The 18215-nt window shown below is 42.8% G+C and overlaps 1 protein-coding gene across 6 annotated transcripts in view; it reads left to right on the top strand.

Annotated features, from left to right (window-relative positions):
- LOC126355846 (proton channel OtopLc-like) overlaps positions 1–18215 on the top strand; it is a 510363-nt gene that overhangs the window by 255015 nt on the left and 237133 nt on the right. For 3 of the 6 annotated variants that reach the window (XM_050006306.1, XM_050006308.1, XM_050006309.1), the window contains exon 2: positions 4131–4259. The exons of the other annotated variants lie outside the window; for them this stretch is intronic. In XM_050006306.1, the coding sequence (XP_049862263.1) occupies positions 4131–4259 (129 nt within the window). The remainder of the gene's footprint in view (positions 1–4130; positions 4260–18215) is intronic. 6 annotated transcript variants of the gene reach the window in all.

The following is an 18215-nucleotide window of genomic DNA, read 5'->3' as shown; positions in this document are numbered from 1 at the left end:
TGTCTTCATTATTAGCAGACATCTCTCACCTATCTGAACATTTCTAAGAACACCGCCTCCAATAGAAACACTAAATGAATTTTTTCCTTTTTTTTTCTTTCGGTCCTGGAATACCTTGAGTGTTAAGCAGTTTAGGCGACGAGATGGAGCCCTGTGGTAACTATACATGTAATTTTACAGGATAATTCAACTGTCCCTACCTTGTGCTTTTATGCAGCTGGCAACTCTTTTCAAAAACCACTCATGAGATTTTCATATTCTCTCGCTCGTTACATACAAAGTATAAGTTCTACAGAAAAAATGAGTGGGACCTTCTCTGTAATGTAGCTATACATTGTACTGGGATACGTTTTAGACATAGGCCGTAATTTACGAATTCTCAAGAAAAATTCACGAAACTGATTATCAAACGAGTTTTTCTCGAATATCTCGAAAACAGTGGTCGCTAGCGAAAACGTATCCTAGAACAAAATTCAAGTACAGTAGAGTTCCGTTAATCCGAACTAACTGTTCGGCGTTGTTCGGATTACAGATTTCTTCGGATTAGCCGTAATTGTGGTAACGAGGATCTAGGAAGACGTATACCAAGCATGTAAGTAGGTACACGATGGTAACAAGTGTGGGGACAATGGCTCACTCTCACTCCCTGCCCTTGTTGTTGTGCGTTGCTGAGACCTTTGTAGTGTCTCAGGGGGGTGCAGTTGGCTCGGAAAGCGCTTGGTTATGTTAGCTGTCGATCGCTGCCACGCGTAACAGTTGTACTGTATTCGTTCCGGTGTAGTGGTGTACGTATTTTCGTCATGAGTAAACGAAAACATAAAAGTGTAACAATCAAAGAAAAACTGAATGCTTTCAAGCGCATAGACAATGGTGAGAATGTATGTAAGCTGGCAACGGAACTGGATGTTGGTAAAGCAACCATTTGTGATCGGAAGAAGAACGGAGTGACACCTGAACAGTCCTGTGCAACGTCTTCGGGTAAAACACTCGAAAATCGGCAAATTTTGAAACAGCCCCAGCACGAAAAATTGTATGAAGCTTATTACGGTATATTGATAATTTTTACTTATGGACCGTCTGACAGCAACTGAATAAAACACAATTTTAGTGCCATACGCGTTTCGCCTTTATTGTCTGCAAGGCATCATCAGTGGCCTGGAATATGTACATACGTTAGCTATTTTATTTACATTTTTTTCATTGTGCCTATAGGCTATAAACAGTTCTGGTGGTTAGTATTTCCTATTAGGTTGTAATGTTTTGAACTGTACTTACAGGTGCGTGGACAATTTCTTACATATTACGCTCCTGTTGCATTTTTGGTGTTTTTCTTCTTCTTATGAAGGCCGATTTGCGGTTTTTTCCACATGATGAAGCTCTTTTCCTTTGGTTTACGAAGGAAAGAGAAAAGGGAACTCCTTTGAGTGGAGCACTGATTCAGCAGAAGGCTGTTTACCTGATCAAGTTAATGAATGGTGGTGAGTCTTTTAATACAGGTTGGTTGGACAGATTCAAAAAACGTCATGGAATCCGTCAGCTAATAATTACTGGAGAGGAGCTTTCTTCTGACTGTGACACAGCGAAGGAATACTTGGGTGAAATTGAAAAAATGATGAGAGAGCGAAAGTATTCTTCCCAACAAATGTATAGCGCCGACGAGACTGGCCTTAATTTTAGGGCACTGCCAACAAAAAGCCTGGCATCAAAAGCACAAGACCATACTCGTGGTTTTAAAAAGTGCAAAGTTAGTGAGACTTTATTAGCGTGCAGCAGCACTGCTGGTAATCACAAGCTGCCTTTAATGCTGATCGGCAAGTCTGTTAGGCCCGGAGCTTTTAAAAACTGCAGCATGATGTCCCTGCCCGTAAATTATCGCAACCAGAGAAAAGCACGGATGGGTGGTAAGCTGTTCAAAGAATGGTTTCGCGGCCAGTTTGTGCCCTCTGTTCATCGATTTTCTAAGGAAACTTATTTGTCTCCCACTGCAATCTTTTTGATTGATAACGTGCCATGTCACCCGAGCACTGAGGAATTATGTGATGTAGAAATTGTGCCGAAGTTTTTTCCGCCGAATATTACACCAGTTCTACAGCCGATGGACCAGGGCGTAATACAAACATTAAAACTGATTCACAGAAAACAATTTTTAAGAATGCTGATCCAAGATGATACTATTCCTTTAGTGGACTAAATAACAAAGACCAGTGTAAAGGATGTTGTTTATTTGGCCGCTGAGGCATGGCAGAATATTTCAGAAAATACTCTGAGAAAATTGTGGAGAAAACTGTGGAAATCTCTTGAATTTCAGGACAACCTAGTTGAAAATGAAGAGGAAAATCTACTACAAATGACACAGACAGTCCCTGGGTGTGAAGAAGCTAGTGAAGGGGACGTGGATGAGTGGATGGCAGTAGATGGGGCATGTGTGGAGAACCTTACTGACGCTGGTTTAGTTGCTGCTGTGACTCAAGACCATGAAGAAGTGGACTGCTGCAACGGAAGTAACAATGAGCCTGAAAGCGACAGAGGAGAGCTGGTGTCACACAGTGACGCAGCAGAAGTCCTTGACCTCACGCTACGTTACTTGGAGCAACAGACCACTGCTACACCTGCTGATTTACTGTTTATGACACGATGGCGCAAGTATGAGTGATATGACAGACTGTTTTCATCACGCCAAAAACAAAAAAGACTGACACTAAAAAGTGGGGCTAAAATGCCCGCTGTATTTTGCTAAGTTTGGCAGCTTTTCTTTCATTGTTGTGCATTGTTTAAACTTAATGTTTTCTTGTCAGTTTTTCTAATACATGTTTACTGTACTGTGTAAATTAAAATAGTGTGTATGTACAGCAGTCTACTTCACAGTTTTCCAAATTAGACTAACAGTTTTCATTTTTGGATTAACAGAACGTTCGGATTACCGGGGACTCTCCTGTATACTCGATTTCCTACAAAAAAAAAGGCCTCTTCATTTTTTCTGTAGCACTAATAGTTTGCACGTAGCGACGGAGAGAATATGAAAATCTCGCTCATGATTTTTGAAGGCGTTGTGGGTTGCATAAAACCGGTAGCTAGGGGCAGCTGAACCACCACACATATACAGGGTGTTACAAAGATGCACGGCCAAACTTTCAGGAAACATTCCTCACACACAAATAAAGGAAATATGTTACGTGGACATGTGTCCGGAAACGCTTAATATCCATGTTAGAGCTCGTTTTAGTTTCTTCCGCCTACTTTCAATGGAGCACGTTATCACGATTTCATACGGGATACTCTACCTGTGCTGCTAGAACATGTGCCTTTACAAGTACGACACAACATGCGGTTCATGCACGATGGAGCTCGTGCACATTTCAGTCGAACTGTTCGTACGCTTCTCAACAACAGATTCGGTGACCGATGGATTGGTAGAGGCGGACCAATTCCATGGCCTCCACGCTCTCCTGAACTCAACCCTCTTGACTTTCATGTATGTGGGCATTTGAAAGCTCTGGTCTACGCAACCGCGGTACCAAATTTAGAGACTCTTCGTGCTCTTATTGTGGACGGCTGTGATACACTACGCCATGCTCCAGGGCTGCATCAGCGCATCGGGAATTCCATGCGACGGAGGGTGGATGCATGTATCCTCGCTAACGGAGGACATTTTGAACATTTCCTGTAACAAAGTGTTTGTAGTCACGCCGGTACGTTCTGTTGCTGTGTGTTTCCCTTCCATGATTAATGTGATTTGAAGAGAAGTAATAAAACGAACTGTAACATTGAAAGTAAGTGTTTCCGGACACATGTCCACATAACATCTTTTCTTTCTTTGTGTGTGAGGAATGTTTCCTGAAAGTTTCGCCGTACCTTTTTGTAACACCCTGTATAGATTCGTGGAGTGAGTTGATGGGTGTGATATAACGACTAGTGCAAATATCTTTACTATTTTAGAAATCTATAAGAATCGTGCGATGAACTGATCTCTGCAGCGAAAGAAAGGTAACCACAAGTTCGGTGGAGCGGACGCTGTAGTGCCGGAGCATTAATGTGTGTTGCTTTGCAGAGTGACGGCGCGCTGCCTGCTGTGCCGAGTGTGACTGTTGACTGTGTTGAGCAACTGGCGCCGGCGGGCCGTGCTGTTGCAGCTGCCCCTGCCCGCTGTGGCGCGGGGTGCACGTGGTCCGGCTGGAGGGCCGCTGCGTGCAGGCGTGGCCATGGTCGCCGTCGCTGCACTGCCTCTGGCGCCGGGTCACCGTCCTCAAGATTCTCGGCCGGTGTGTAGGCGCGCGCCCTCTCTGGCTAACCGCGCGGAAGGTGCTCCGGGACACGAAAAGGTCGCGCAAGCTCGTGGGTCCTCCTGATCAACACAGTGGGCGGCTTCAGTCCAATAGTTATCTTACTAGATACGTGATGGGGATTGTGTCCACCAGCAGACATGGTGAACCAAAGGGGGGATGTAGCGCTGTGGACAGCTTGGTCGAGCTAGGTTAGAATACTACACAACTGCCAGAAGTAAAGCTGTGAGGACGAGGCGTGAGTCGCGCTTGGGTAGCTCAGTTGGTAGAGCACTTGCCCGCGAAAGGCGAATGTCCCGAGTTCGAGTCTCGGTCCGGCACACAGTTTTCATCTGCCAGGATGTTTCACTACCCAACACTGTCTCCTGTTAGAGGAGGACAGGAACCAGCAGCGTGGAACCTTAGGTCATCTGTCGGTGTATAACGGAAACGTACGTCCTTTTCGCTCCAACCCCGCAGTAGCTTAAATTTTTGTCAGCAAGCTTTGGCAACGAACACTGTTAAATGACCTTTTACAGCAGAAGGGGAGAAGGGACAGGTTAACACATTTCTTAAGCGATCCACCAATATCAAATGAAACCATGTGGTTCCAGAGACCTTTCCAAGTCTGAAACATTTGTCATGTATATATGTATACTGAAGGGACGAATAAAGCCGGCCTCTATGGCCGAACGGTTCTAGGCGCTACAGTCTGGAACTGCGCGACCACTACCATCGCAGGTTCGAATCCTGTCACTGGCATGTGTGTGATGTCCTTAGGTTACTTAGGTTTAAGTAGTTCTAAGTCTAGGGGACTGATTACCTTAGAAGTTAAGTCCCATAGTACTCAGAGCTATATGAACGAATGAAAATGTGTACAAAGGTTGTTGGGTTGTTGTTTCGGTTAAGACACCACACAGCGAGGTCATCGGTCTCATCGCATTAGGGAAGGACAGGGATCGAAATCGGCCGTGCCCTTTCAAAGGAACCACCCCAGCATTTGCGTGGAGCTATTTAGGGAAATCACGGGAAACCTAAATCAGGATCGCCGGACGCGGGAGTGAACCGCTCGGTGTGTGCAAAGGTCAGGATTTGAACCCAGGTCCTGCTCATCAGGTAGATCCGCTAACCACAACGCCACCCTGACACAGTGGCTTCTGAAACCCTGAGAAGCCTCCGTCCTCAGATAAATTCCCATTCACGCCTGAGCCCACTTCATCTTGTTGTTGTGGTCTTCAGTCCTGAGACTGGTTTGATGCAGCTCTCCACGCTACTCTATCCTGTGCAAGCTTCATTATCTCCCAGTACCTACTGCAACCTACATCCTTCTGAAACTGCTTAGTGTATTTATCTCTTGGGCTCCCTCTACGATTTTTACCCTCCACGCTGCCCTCCAATACTAAATTGGTGACCCCTTGCTGCCTCGGAATATGCCCTACCAACCGATCCCTTCTTCTCGTCAAGCTGTGCCACAAATTTCTCTCCTTTCCAATTCTATGCAATACCTCCTCGTTAGTTAATTGATCTACCCATCTAGTCTTCAGCATTCTTCTGTAGCACCACATTTGGAAAGCTTCTATTCTCTTCTTGTTCAAAAAATGGTTCAAATGGCTCTGAGCACTACGGGACTTAACATCTATGGTCATCAGTCCCCTAGAACTTAGAACTACCTAAACCTAACTAATCTAAGGACATCACACAACACCCAGCCACCACGAGGCAGAGAAAATCCCTGACCCCGCCGGGAATTGAACCCGGGAACCCGGGCGCGGGAAGCGAGAAGCGAGAACGCTACCACACGACCACAAGATGTGGGCTCTCTTCTTGTCTAAAGTATTTAGCGTCCACGTTTCACTTCCATACATGGCTACACTGCATACAAATACTTTCAGAGACTACTTCCTTACCCTTAAATCTATGCTCGATGTTAACAAATTTCTCTTTTTCAGAAACGCTTTCCTTGCCATTGCCAGTCTACATTTTATATCCTCTCTACTTCGACCATCATCAGTTATTTTGCACCCCAAATAGCAAAAACTCCTTTACTACTTTAAGCGTTTCATTTCCTAATCTAATTCCCTCAGCATCACACGATTTAATTCGGCTACATTCCATTATCCTCGTTTGGTTTTTGTTGATGTTCATCTTATATCCTCCTTTCAAGGCACTGTCCATTCCGTTCAACTGCTCTTCCAAGTCCTTTGCTGTCTCTGACAGAATTACAATGTCATCAGCGAACCTCAAAGTTTTTATTCCTTCTCCATGGATTTTAATTCCTACTCCGAATTTTTCTTTTGTTTCCTTTACTGCTTGCTCAATATACATATTGAATAACATCGGGGATAGGCTACACCCCTGTCTTACTCCGTTCCCAAGTAGTAAAGAGCGTATGTACAGCTGTGTAACGTAGTTTTTACCAGCTTGGAACGCGGGAGTGTCCATAGACTACAAAACTTAGTCACCTGGAATGCTGAAATAAAAATCCCAGTTCATGTTCATGGTAACTTGAATTAGTAGGCTCCAAATAAAGTCACACTCAAAGCATTGCAGAAAATACCTCCGGATTGAGCTACACCCTCTACAAACGGTAGTTTAAGCTCTTCGACTTGTTGGACCACACCAAATGCTTCAACTCAGACACCGTCCAGTTTGAGCTTTTTGTGCACTGAGGAAACACTTCTTTGTGCCTCTCTGAGCAATTCCATTCTTTGAGGACCTGACTGCAGGTTTCCCTTGCATGCACTTCCCGTTTGATGTGTTCGCTCGGAAACTGTTTGAGAGGGACCTGCATTCGTGCTCGATTTGATATGGACTCTCGTTGACGATGTGTGACACTCATCTCCAGTTCTGTTTGTTACAGTCTCTTTGACGGCCACTGTACGTCGCCATATCACATGGACGCGACTGGCACATCACTCCTTGTAAGCACGTTCAGCAGTCCGCGTTGGTCCGCCAACAAACAGGGCGCCTTCATTCTGTTCGTCGTCATGGACACTCCCAAACACGACAGTCATTTTATGCCATTGTGTCACGCCTCCACCTTCACCCATCTAACTGCGCCGATTCTGCACAACCGACTGGCATGTGCATACCACTTCACTGCAATGAATTACGTCAGCGGTGAGTGGTCACGTGGTCGCGTAGCATCGGTTCTGCAACGTCTACAGTGCTGCAATGCGATGAAATTGCTTTTGAGGCTGTCAGTGTTTTTTCTAAATAGCAAAGTGTGTTCAGACCAAAAGCAGAATATCCAGGAACGATTATAGAATATGAGGTATGTGAATTTCCGAACAGATGAAGAGATTATTACAGTGTAGCAAAAGGTGAAATATTACATAACATCAGCCGGAAAGACAGACTACCCTGGAGGTGTTGGGCAATTTGGATGCAAAATGACTGATGATGATGATGATTATTCGAGACCGCTGACCACTGTCGGATACAGACAGTTCCTATGGACTATCCCAAGCGTTTAAGTCTTCAACTATCCGCATTAAAGTTCTTTATGCATGTGTGCTGCACACGTTCCACCATGTTTTCATCACGTTCTCTCCTCTCTCTCTTCTCTCTCTCTCTCTCTCTCTCTCTCTCTCTCTCTCTCTCTCTCTCTCTCTCTTTGAATACAACAGAGAACTTCCTCGGTCCACACGCTATCTATTCGTCTGTCTACAAATCCCGCCCACATTCATTTCGTTTTCATCGCAGTTTTTACATCTCTCTCTACAATCTGTTCCCAGTTCTATTGTTTTGTTTTGTCTTCCATAGGAATTCCCACCGTGAATCACTCCATAGATCGATAAACAACCCTCTGATTTCTAATGCGAAAACCATTTGAAAACTATGTCTTACTGCCTTAAGGGAAAACTGGGAACTTTAAAGATTTATGCTTACACACCTGAATACTATTATTGACAACTATATTTATCTTACCAACAACACTACAGGACAATGCTACGTACAAAATCTCGTAATATGATTGTATTATATATCCTGATCTTTAATTTTCACTACCTTCTTTTCGAAGTTTTCATTGAACGTTATTCCTCTCGTATTATAATTGGCTACTTTTAAAACTGCAGTGCTGCTTTCTGCCATCAGTTGTTTACGTTTACACTTACCATCGAGAGAAGTGTTCCAGATATCTTCCATTATCATGTGATACTTGCTTCTTTTCAAGTTTAGTTTTTTCAAAATTTGATCTAGAGTTGTTGAGAATAGCCTTCTTCACATCTACTCTCCTACCGTGACCATTTCCAATTCTGATTCAAGCCATATCATTGACATACGTATTGGTCGTTATATTCTACGTACGTTGAGTTCAGGTTTCCTATGTAACCACATTCAATATTATTTTATTAATTTGCGCTCAAAATAAAAAATGGAGAAACTTATGCCTTGGGAATAAATACGATCAGGACTGAGGAAATTCCATTGTTATAGCTGGTGCTGTGCCGGATCAGGTGGTCGATCAAAACCTAGAATTCAACAAAGCCACAGATCATGCTCGTGTTGTAGGAGACTTGACCCATTTTGCAAATAATTGTGTAGAATTTGGCTTAAAGTAGTCGGGAGATGCACGAACTTGGTATTCAACTGCTCTGAACACCATAAAAACAACGTTCAGTGCATTAATAACTTTTTCCCTGTCGAACTGACCGTGTCCCGATATTGCAATGACACCATATAAATAAAGTTTTGCCTATATGCCATCGACCTTCATAGCAAAGTTTGCTGATGCGTGCTTGTACAATGACGCTCAACATCGAGATCGCCGATTCAAATCTACGTGCTCGAAAAAATTGTCAGCGCCAGTATTTGGACGGCAAACGTGATGGTGCATAATTCCTTTAAACTATATTCGTTCGTTAGAATTCCAACCTGTTCGCACCGTCTAATGGAATTATGACATGTGACAGGAGAATTAATCAAATAGTGTTCAAGGACGAGCAGCATAACTGCGAGGAAAAGTAACTGTTCTCTTCGACTTACAAAAGGCGCTGCAAGGACACAACAAAAACCTCGAGCATGACGACACATTTGAAAAGCAGACATAACACACATCAACTCGTTCACAGAATATGTCTTACAGGCGTCTTTCATAGTTTCCGCGAGACAGTGTCGAAACTTAAAAGTTATTGCTGAACATGCCGAACTCTGTAAATAAAGGTATAGCAGAGCGGGATAAACAACTAAACCGTCTTGGTGGACCAATCTTATGTCTTTCGTTGAAAAAACTTGGAAACATGCTGATAAGAAATCCAAGAAAAAATGAAGTAACTTGCCTCTGAAATAAAACAGCGAGAAGGCACGTTGCAAACACTAAACGCACCCAAGCAAAAAAGGAGAAGTCAGGTGGAGAACTTAGCGTGAAATGCTTGGAACATAGCTGATGTAGGACCAAACACATCCAGTATCAGGATACTTCAGAAAGGCGCGATATTATTAATACTCTAAGAGATATCTTCTGTAGCAGATACATTTGCGCAGAACTACGAAGAATGAGGACACAACACAGTTCAACGTTAGTGCCCCTGAATAGTAACAGAATAGTATTGACGCCGAAGGTACTTTCGAGAAAGTAACGAAGCTTTTGGCATACGTAATGAAAGTACCAATACAACTAAATTCATTACACCACTTAGCACGAGTACATCTAACCTTAGTGGGATGTTTTACTGGCAGCTTTTTAAGATCAACAAGATGCTTTTCCAGTCTCAGCACGTTTGCAGTTCCGTAGAAGGGAAAGTTTTATAGGGCGCTCCTCGTTGCTCCCTTACTGTGAAGATGAAAAGATGGCGAGGAAGGGATAGAGCGAAAGGTGTAAAAATACTTTTATTTAATATTAGTGGAGCTGACGTTAAAAGGGGAACAGAGTGTTACTTTATCTGTTACTAACAGGCTGCATGCTCGGGCTTAGCTTACTGTAGTGGAGTGACAGCCCGAAATAAAAGTATAAATAACGTAATATAGTCTAAGCCCGTCATCTGTAGACATCTTTCTGTGCTATTTGCGCAGTGCACCATATGTACCAACCTGCGTCATCCGTTGTCTAATGGGCCTGACTTTTTATCCTTTGGTCCTCTATAGAGGTTAAGAAACTACAGAGAGCATTAGAACCTGTATCTATTCTTGAGCGACACTACGGTGAAGTTAAAACCTCAAATTTGTAAATAATGCAGGGGCTATCTCAGTTTAGAAAACTCGGAGCACTTACTGGAAGAGAGAGGCAGTTAAAGCACACGAAGGGTGCAGCGATCAGCCAATGAGAAAGAGGGTGGAGTTACTTCTCGAAAGATAGTAGAAAACTGCAATGACGAAGTGGTAGTCTAGTTTGCGACTGAATCACATAGCGTAAATGACGGTTAAACCGGTGACTCCCATTATCCACGGAGTAATAAGTGAGGGAGATGGTTCTTTTGTGATATTCTAAAAAAACATGGTTTGTTCCCATTTCTTCAGTCAAGTTTCGCTATTTCTGCATGCGAACGTCAAATGATACACTCATCTATTATCAACGATAATGAAAACAAATGCGTGAAGTACGAAACAAGACGTATATTTACCGTTGGGATCATTTCAGTTGATAATAAGAGACAGTGAGGTGTAGTAAGTTCATCTTTCGAGTCAACTTACGTCTCTTTTTAAGGCAATGTGGAGCAGCATTGAGCTATGTTTCTCTAATGTTTTAATGATAAACACGATATCGTAATACAAACATAACCGTTCAGGTTTCTTCGAGTCGAAATTTGTCCGTAATGTATTATTATATTCTTACTGATTGCACCCATTATATAATTATTCTCAGAAGGCTCTTAGTTGGGACACGGGGAAAGGGAGAAGCTAGTGTGATTTTTAAATTTCTTATTTACACTCACATTGCAAATCATTTTGTAGTTTTCGTATTTCAGTCGTCCTGAAGATAATCCGAAGGTATTTCCTGCCGTATCAATAGTTTATTTTCATTTGCGGTCTGAATATCGTTACAGCGTCTCTGAGCACCTTCCGTTACAAATTTTTTATGCTTTATAGAAATAAGTTTGCTAACCAAGTTTATTTTTAGCAATAGATGTTAGTCTGCCTTTTTGGTAGTTCTAGCATTAGTTAGTCCCTTGCAAAGTAGGTAAGAGAGTGACGTTTGTGCATAGTAAAGTAGTGTGCAACACTCCTATTTCGTAGATGCTAATGCCGTAATTCACAAATAGTTTTTATCGGAAGGATAACGTAATTGGCCGTACATCACTAACGTGATCCTTGGAAGAACGGGTCTTGTGCTATACTTCAATGTTACGGAACATTTTTTGGTCCATATCCCTATGCTCTGCTACAAATAATTGCAGTTTCTTAATTTGTAATTAATAAGTACGTATTTCAACATTTAACATGTCAAGGCCTTAAATATAACTATACAGGGTGTAACAAAACTGTACGGTATAAATTGCAGCACACATTCCTCACAGGTGGACAAAGAAATTATGTTATGGGATCATGGGTCTGGGAACGCTTTGTTTCCGTCTTACTACTCATTTTCTCATGATAAACACAAGGAACAGAACTTACCAGCAAATTACATGCAGCTCTTTCTCACAGGAGATGTCCAATTTCTCTGCGCGGGCACTGATACATGCAAGAGGCCGCCGCCTGAGTGAATTTCGGATGCGCTGTTTTATCCCTGGACTATTAGTTGGTTTCGCAGCCTTCCATAATAGGGCGCTGAGACGAGGTTCCATGCACCAAAGCTTTAAAATGCCCCCACAAATAAAAGTCCAGTGGGTTTAGGTCCAGAGAGAGTCGAGGCGAGCCAATTGGCCCATCTCTGCCCATCCATCCGTCAGCGAATCTGTTACTCGGAAGCTGATGGACCTTAACACTAAAATGACGAGGTATTCCACCGTGCATGAAGTACGTGTTTGTCGCACAGCTAAAGGCATATCTGTTAAAATATTCTGTACGAAATTGTGATAACTTTGCCGCTGAGCTTGGGTGGAAGAAAGTGAGGCCGTAACAGTCACCAACAATGCTGGCCCAAACATTGGCAGAAAGTCTTTGTTGATGAATTGTTTTTACAGTTGCATGAGAATTGATGTCTGCCCATACATACCGATTGTGAAAAGTTACAACCTGATCTTGTCGAAACGACGCCTTATCCTTCGAAAAGAACTGTTGCATTGAAACAAGGGTGAAACGTCGCTGAATAAATCATTCGCAGAAGAATACGCGAGCAGGAAAAATCAGATATTGCCTGCACTCGCTGTAATCTCGCTGCATACAGCAGGTCCTCGTGTTACACTCGCCAGGCAGTCGTGTGGTTAACATTTCGCATTGTCTTGTACGGCCACTGGGGTCTTCAACTGCACGAAGAATTGCCGTCTTCCGACGCGGTTCGTCCTGGAAATATCTCTCGGTACAAGCGTAGAGTGCTAGCGCCATTGCTGTCAGCTAATTCACACTTCAAAATGGACATCTGCCATCTCTACATAATATCCCGTGTGACTGCGACGGCCGTACTGATAGCTCGAAAATTTGATGGTACTGTCAATGACCCACGTCTACGTCGCATGGTAACAGAGACGTGTGAAACAAAACACTGGCGGTGGAAAACGTAACCAGATTTCACCAAGAGTGCATGTGCCCCATGATTGTAACGCTGTTTTCTTGTGTGTTTCCCATGATTGATGAGTTTGGAGAAAGTGAGTTGCAACATCAAAACAAATCGTTTCCAGACCCATGTTCACATAAGATAATTTCTTCGTCTACATATGAGGAATATGGACTGAAATTTGTGACGTACGTTTTAGTTACACTCTGTATTTACGAGATATGAAGCAGGCTAGGGAAAGAGAGATGATAAATTATCTAGTAATATTAACTTCCAGACCGAGACTCGAAATCAGCACCAAAATTTTCTTGACGACCGCGAACAGTCAGAATATTAAAAAATTTGGCGATTCACTCTCTGTGCCTATTTTGCGGCTGTACATTGCTTGTGTTTTTACTAATCCTACTTGCTTACAATGTTTATTAACAGATATTTTAACAGATGCTGAATGCTTTACTTCCTGCGCAACTGCCTCACCAGATGTATATATCTCAAATTCGCCAGTTCCGTGTTACCTGGTTTAACTACTGCGATGTTTTTAGTATTGAAAGCAACGCTGCACTCTCTGTTCTGGAATTCTGTTGCAACATCGAAAGAGGTTGATTTCCGTATCGTTAGTTTGTCGGACACAGGTGCGGTGCGGTGCTGTGCGTCCACCTCGTTCAGCAGAAATGAAACTGTTTCAGGCTGCGACCATAAATTCTCGCTGGTCTGTTTCAGGTCGAGTGGTCAGGTCTCGCGATCGCCACTGCCTCCCGTCGCCGTGGTGACTCAGTATGCTTATCACTATTTTCTGACTACCTTGCAGGTGGCACAGCATAATAGCGTATACGGTGCGAGACATCGACGAATCGTTTCGCCGAGTTTTAATTCTTTTTCCATTCTGTTGCAGTCTCCAAGCTATTTTAAACAAAACAGAATATATTAAGCCATTTCAGTTGCAGAGGAACGTGGTCCAGTAATAAATTTTTCTTTGCATGTTTACTACTTAAGTAAAGGGAAAAAGACAAGTGTACTAAAGTTGTCTACATGCTTGCGTTTGATCGGAGACTGCGCGCCAGCGTGTATTATAAATAACTGACGGAAAAACACACGAAAAACTTATTACGGCTCGGGAAGAAGCAGGTACCATTGGCATAAACATACAGGAAACTGGACTGAATCTCAGTTTTCTCCATGATGATACTCCGTTAGACATCAGTGATTTACGCTACTGGGCAAGTAAATGGCGTGAGGGATATATGCGAAGGATTTAACCTTTAGCATACGATCGAATCCTTTTGACATGGTACACAAACAACATTTCGGCCACAAACTGAGTTGTCGTCAGTACTTAAAAGTCGTCTATGGGATTTATCATTGTTTTTCTGTCTTCTGGGATTCCCCATTGCTTCTAACTCTGAATAGATACATTCCTCACTGCTTTGCTCTCTTTATGTCGAGTCCTCCCTATTACTTCTCTCTTTCTCTAAAGGCCTCCCACTGCTCCATAGCCACTTCTTATGTAGAGGATTCGCCATTGCTTCGAACTCCAAATCATAAGCTTACCAATGCTTCAGCCAACATTCAGGGGACCCAGCGAGAAGCCGGCCGGAGTGGCTGAGCGGTTCTAGGCGCTACAGTCTGGAGCCGGGCGACCGCTACGGTCGCAGGTTCGAATCCTGCCTCGGTCATGGATGTGCGTGATGTCCTTAGGTTAGTTAGGTTTAATTAGTACTAAGTTCTAGGCGACTGATGACCTCAGAAGTCGCATAGTGCTCAGAGCCATTTGAACCAAGCGAGAAGATGGAGTTGTCACCACAAGAGACTCGCATGTTGGAAGACAGGTCAGATTTCTATGTGGCCATCCACTGCAGGTTTTCCGTAGTTAAGGTAAACGTTTGAATAGTTCCCATAAAAATATCAAGGCAAGTCTCCTTTATTATCCTTCCACAAATCAGGATACGTGATCCGTCTTTAAACAACCCGTAGTCGACGGGATTTTAAACTCCAAATTTCCTTTTTACTCGCAGGGGCTTCTCCACAGCTCCGCACTCTATTCACATGTGTGGGTGCCCCATTTCTTCACCCTCGTTTCATATCCGCGAGTTTTCCCATGCTTCGACCCAATTTCGTTTCTACGAGCTTCTACATGCTTTACGCTTACTCCATATGTGTGGTTTTCGCAAGTGCTTCGCCTTCTATACTATTGAGCTTCCATTCTGTTTCAGGTCATTAAGTATTGGTGGAGTCCCCCATTGTTTTCCCCTTAATCAAAATGCTTGGGCTTTACAACTATTCTGCATTCACACTGTATTCGTTGTCGTTCCTCTTGCATCCATGGTTTTCGCCTCTGCTTCAGACTCTGTGTGGGCCTTCAGACTGCTTCACCCGCAGTCTACACTATCCGGCTTCAGCACGTCTTCACCCTCTTCCTATCCGTGGAGTTCGCATTAATTCGGACTCTAAATCCAGTGCTCGCCGAGCTCCGAGTTTCACTCAGACCTTACGTTCGCCTTACACCCCCTGTCGATACAAATGGCAATTACGCTTCATATAATGCCTTCTGGCATCAGTACATTAGCACACAGGATGTTACTACGGCTGCTGGCGGAATATTATACATATCTGGCATAGAAATTCGTCCGCTTGGCAGAGAACACGCAATACATTAAATGCTCCTGGAAATTAAGAGTAATTACTTGTTGTTGTTGTGGTCTTCAGTCCTGAGACTGGTTTGATGCAGCTCTGCGTGCTACTCTATCCTGTGCGAGCTTCTTCATTTCCCAGTACCTACTGCAACCTACATCCTTCTGAATCTCTTTAGTGTATTCATCTCTTGGTCTCCCTCTGCGATTTTTACCCTCCACGCTGCCCTCCAATACTAAATTTGTGATCCGTTGATGCCTCAGAACATGTCCTACCAACCGATCCCTTCTTCTCGTCAAGTTGTGCCACAAATTTCTCTTCTCCCCAATTCTATTTAATACCTCCTCATTAGTTATGTGATCTACCCATCTAATCTTCAGCATTCTTCCGTAGCACAAAATTTCGAAAGCTTCTATGCTCTTCTTGCCTAAACTATTTATCGTCCAAGCTTTACTTCCATACATAGCTACAGTCCATACAATACTTTCAAAAACGACTTCCTGACACTTAAATCTATACCCGATGTTAACAAATTTCTCTTCTTCAGAAACGCTTTCCTTGCCATTGCCAGTCTACATTTTATATCCTCTCTATTTCGACCATCATCACTTATTTTGCTCCCCAAATAGCAAAACTCATCTACCACTTTAAGTGTCTCATTTCCTAATCAAATTCCCTCAGCATCACCCGATTTAATTCGACTACATTCCATTATCCTCCTTTTACCCTTGTTGATGTTTATCTTATATCCTTAACGTTTATTTCAAGTAACTGTACAGGATTTCTTTGGATTTGCGCAAAGAATTTAGTTGTGTCCTGATGATGGCTGAAGTAGCCGAAACCCGGTTCCTAACCAAACAAAGACAATTTTGCATAACATTAGAAATAGGAGACACTGTTCCCATCTTCAAGAAAGGCAATAAAAGACTTTGTAAAAACTACAGAGGAATAACCCTCATGAGTCATACAGCCAAGATTTTTTAAAGAATTTTACTGAATCGAATAAGTGGAAAGATAGAAAAGGAGCTGAGTGAAGAATAGCATGGGTTTAGGAAAGGAAGGAGCACGATCGACCTGATATTTTCTATCCGTCAACTGATGGAAAAAAGTTGGGAGTATAACAAAAGGATGATAATGGTTTTTATAGACATAGAAAAGGCATATGACTGAGTTTACAGGGAAAGACTCTGGGAAGAATTGAAGCAGATAGATACAGATGATGGATACATTAATGTTATAAAGACAGTGTACAGAGGCCACAATTGTAGAATTAGAACACCATTGGGGAACTCTGAATACTTCGAAATAAGACAGGGACTTAAGCAAGGAAGTATTCTATCTCCTGCGCTTTTTAATGTTGTGAGGGAGGGAATGAATAGGGCAGTTAAAGATATAGTAAAAGAAAAAGACAAAATGGTTAATTTTTGCAGATGATATGGTAATACGGGGTGATAAAGAGGTAGATGTACAGTTACAGCTTGATGCGTTGAAGGTAATAATGGAAAGATATGGATCAAAAAAAATAAAGATAAGAGTGAAGTAATGGTATTTGGAAGAGAGAAAGGAATCAATGGAAATATTACCTTGAATGGAGAACCCCTCAAAGTGGTAGAAAGTTTCACTTATTTAGGAAGTGAAATATCTAGGGATGGAAGAATAACTAACAAAATTAATAGGAGGTTACAGAAGGGAGGCAATTTCTACCAAACAATAAAACATCTGATTTGGAATAATGAGGTTTCAGAAAGAGCAAAACTCCTTATGTATAAGAATTATTACATCCCTATTGTCACCTATTGTGGAGAAACATGGACAATGACAGAAAGGGTCTGGAGCAGACTGCAAGCAGGGGAAATGAAATTTCTCAGAGCAGTTAAGGGAAAAACAAGAATGGACAGAGTAATGATTGTAGAGATTAGGAAGGACCTCAAACAAGGAAGTATGAGAGAAAAATTGAAAGAAAGAGATTAAGATGGTGTAAGCATGTTAAGAAGATGCATGGGCAGAGACTCTCCAAAATTATGAAAGAACTAAAGATGGATGGGAGAAGACCTAGAGGACGTCCAAGAACACGGTGGAAAATGGGAGTGATAATATCTGTTGAAAGGAGAGGTGTGACCTGGCAACAAGTGGAGGAAGAAAAGTGGTGAGAGGACTCGTCAGCACCCAGACCCGGCAGTAGCTGGAGCGGGATTCGGATATAGATAGATAGATAGATAGATAGATAGATAGATAGATAGATAGATAGATAGATAGATTAGAAAGTGTTTTCTGTTTAATAGTGCTATCATATTCTTCCACGCACCGATGAAAAATTCAGTTAATGGTGGTAGTTAGAGTTTAACGTCCCGTCGACAACGAGGTCATTAGAGACGTAGCGCAAGCTCGGGTTAGGGAAGGATTGGGAAGGAAATCGGCCGTGCCCTGTCAAAGGATTTAGGGAAATCACGGAAAACCTAAATCAGGATGGCCGGAGACGGGATTGAACCGTCGTCCTCCCGAATGCGAGTCCAGTGTGCTAACCACTTCGCCACCTCGCTCGGTCAGTTAATCATCTTAGTTTTATTGAAATGGCGATCTGCGTAATTTTGATACCTGTAAGTCTCTTGGTAGTGTAATCTAGGTGAGAGATGTGTGTACAGAATTGACTGAAAAGAAGTGATGTGAGAAAGCATACTTGATGGTATTGGGACGGGTGAAGAAGTGGTATGTAAGGTGGTGGAGACGTGTAA

The sequence above is a fragment of the Schistocerca gregaria genome, chromosome 3, assembly GCF_023897955.1.
Source record: "Schistocerca gregaria isolate iqSchGreg1 chromosome 3, iqSchGreg1.2, whole genome shotgun sequence".
In the NCBI taxonomy this organism is placed as follows: Eukaryota; Metazoa; Arthropoda; class Insecta; order Orthoptera; family Acrididae; genus Schistocerca; species Schistocerca gregaria.
This window is presented reverse-complemented; position numbering and strand designations above follow the sequence as displayed.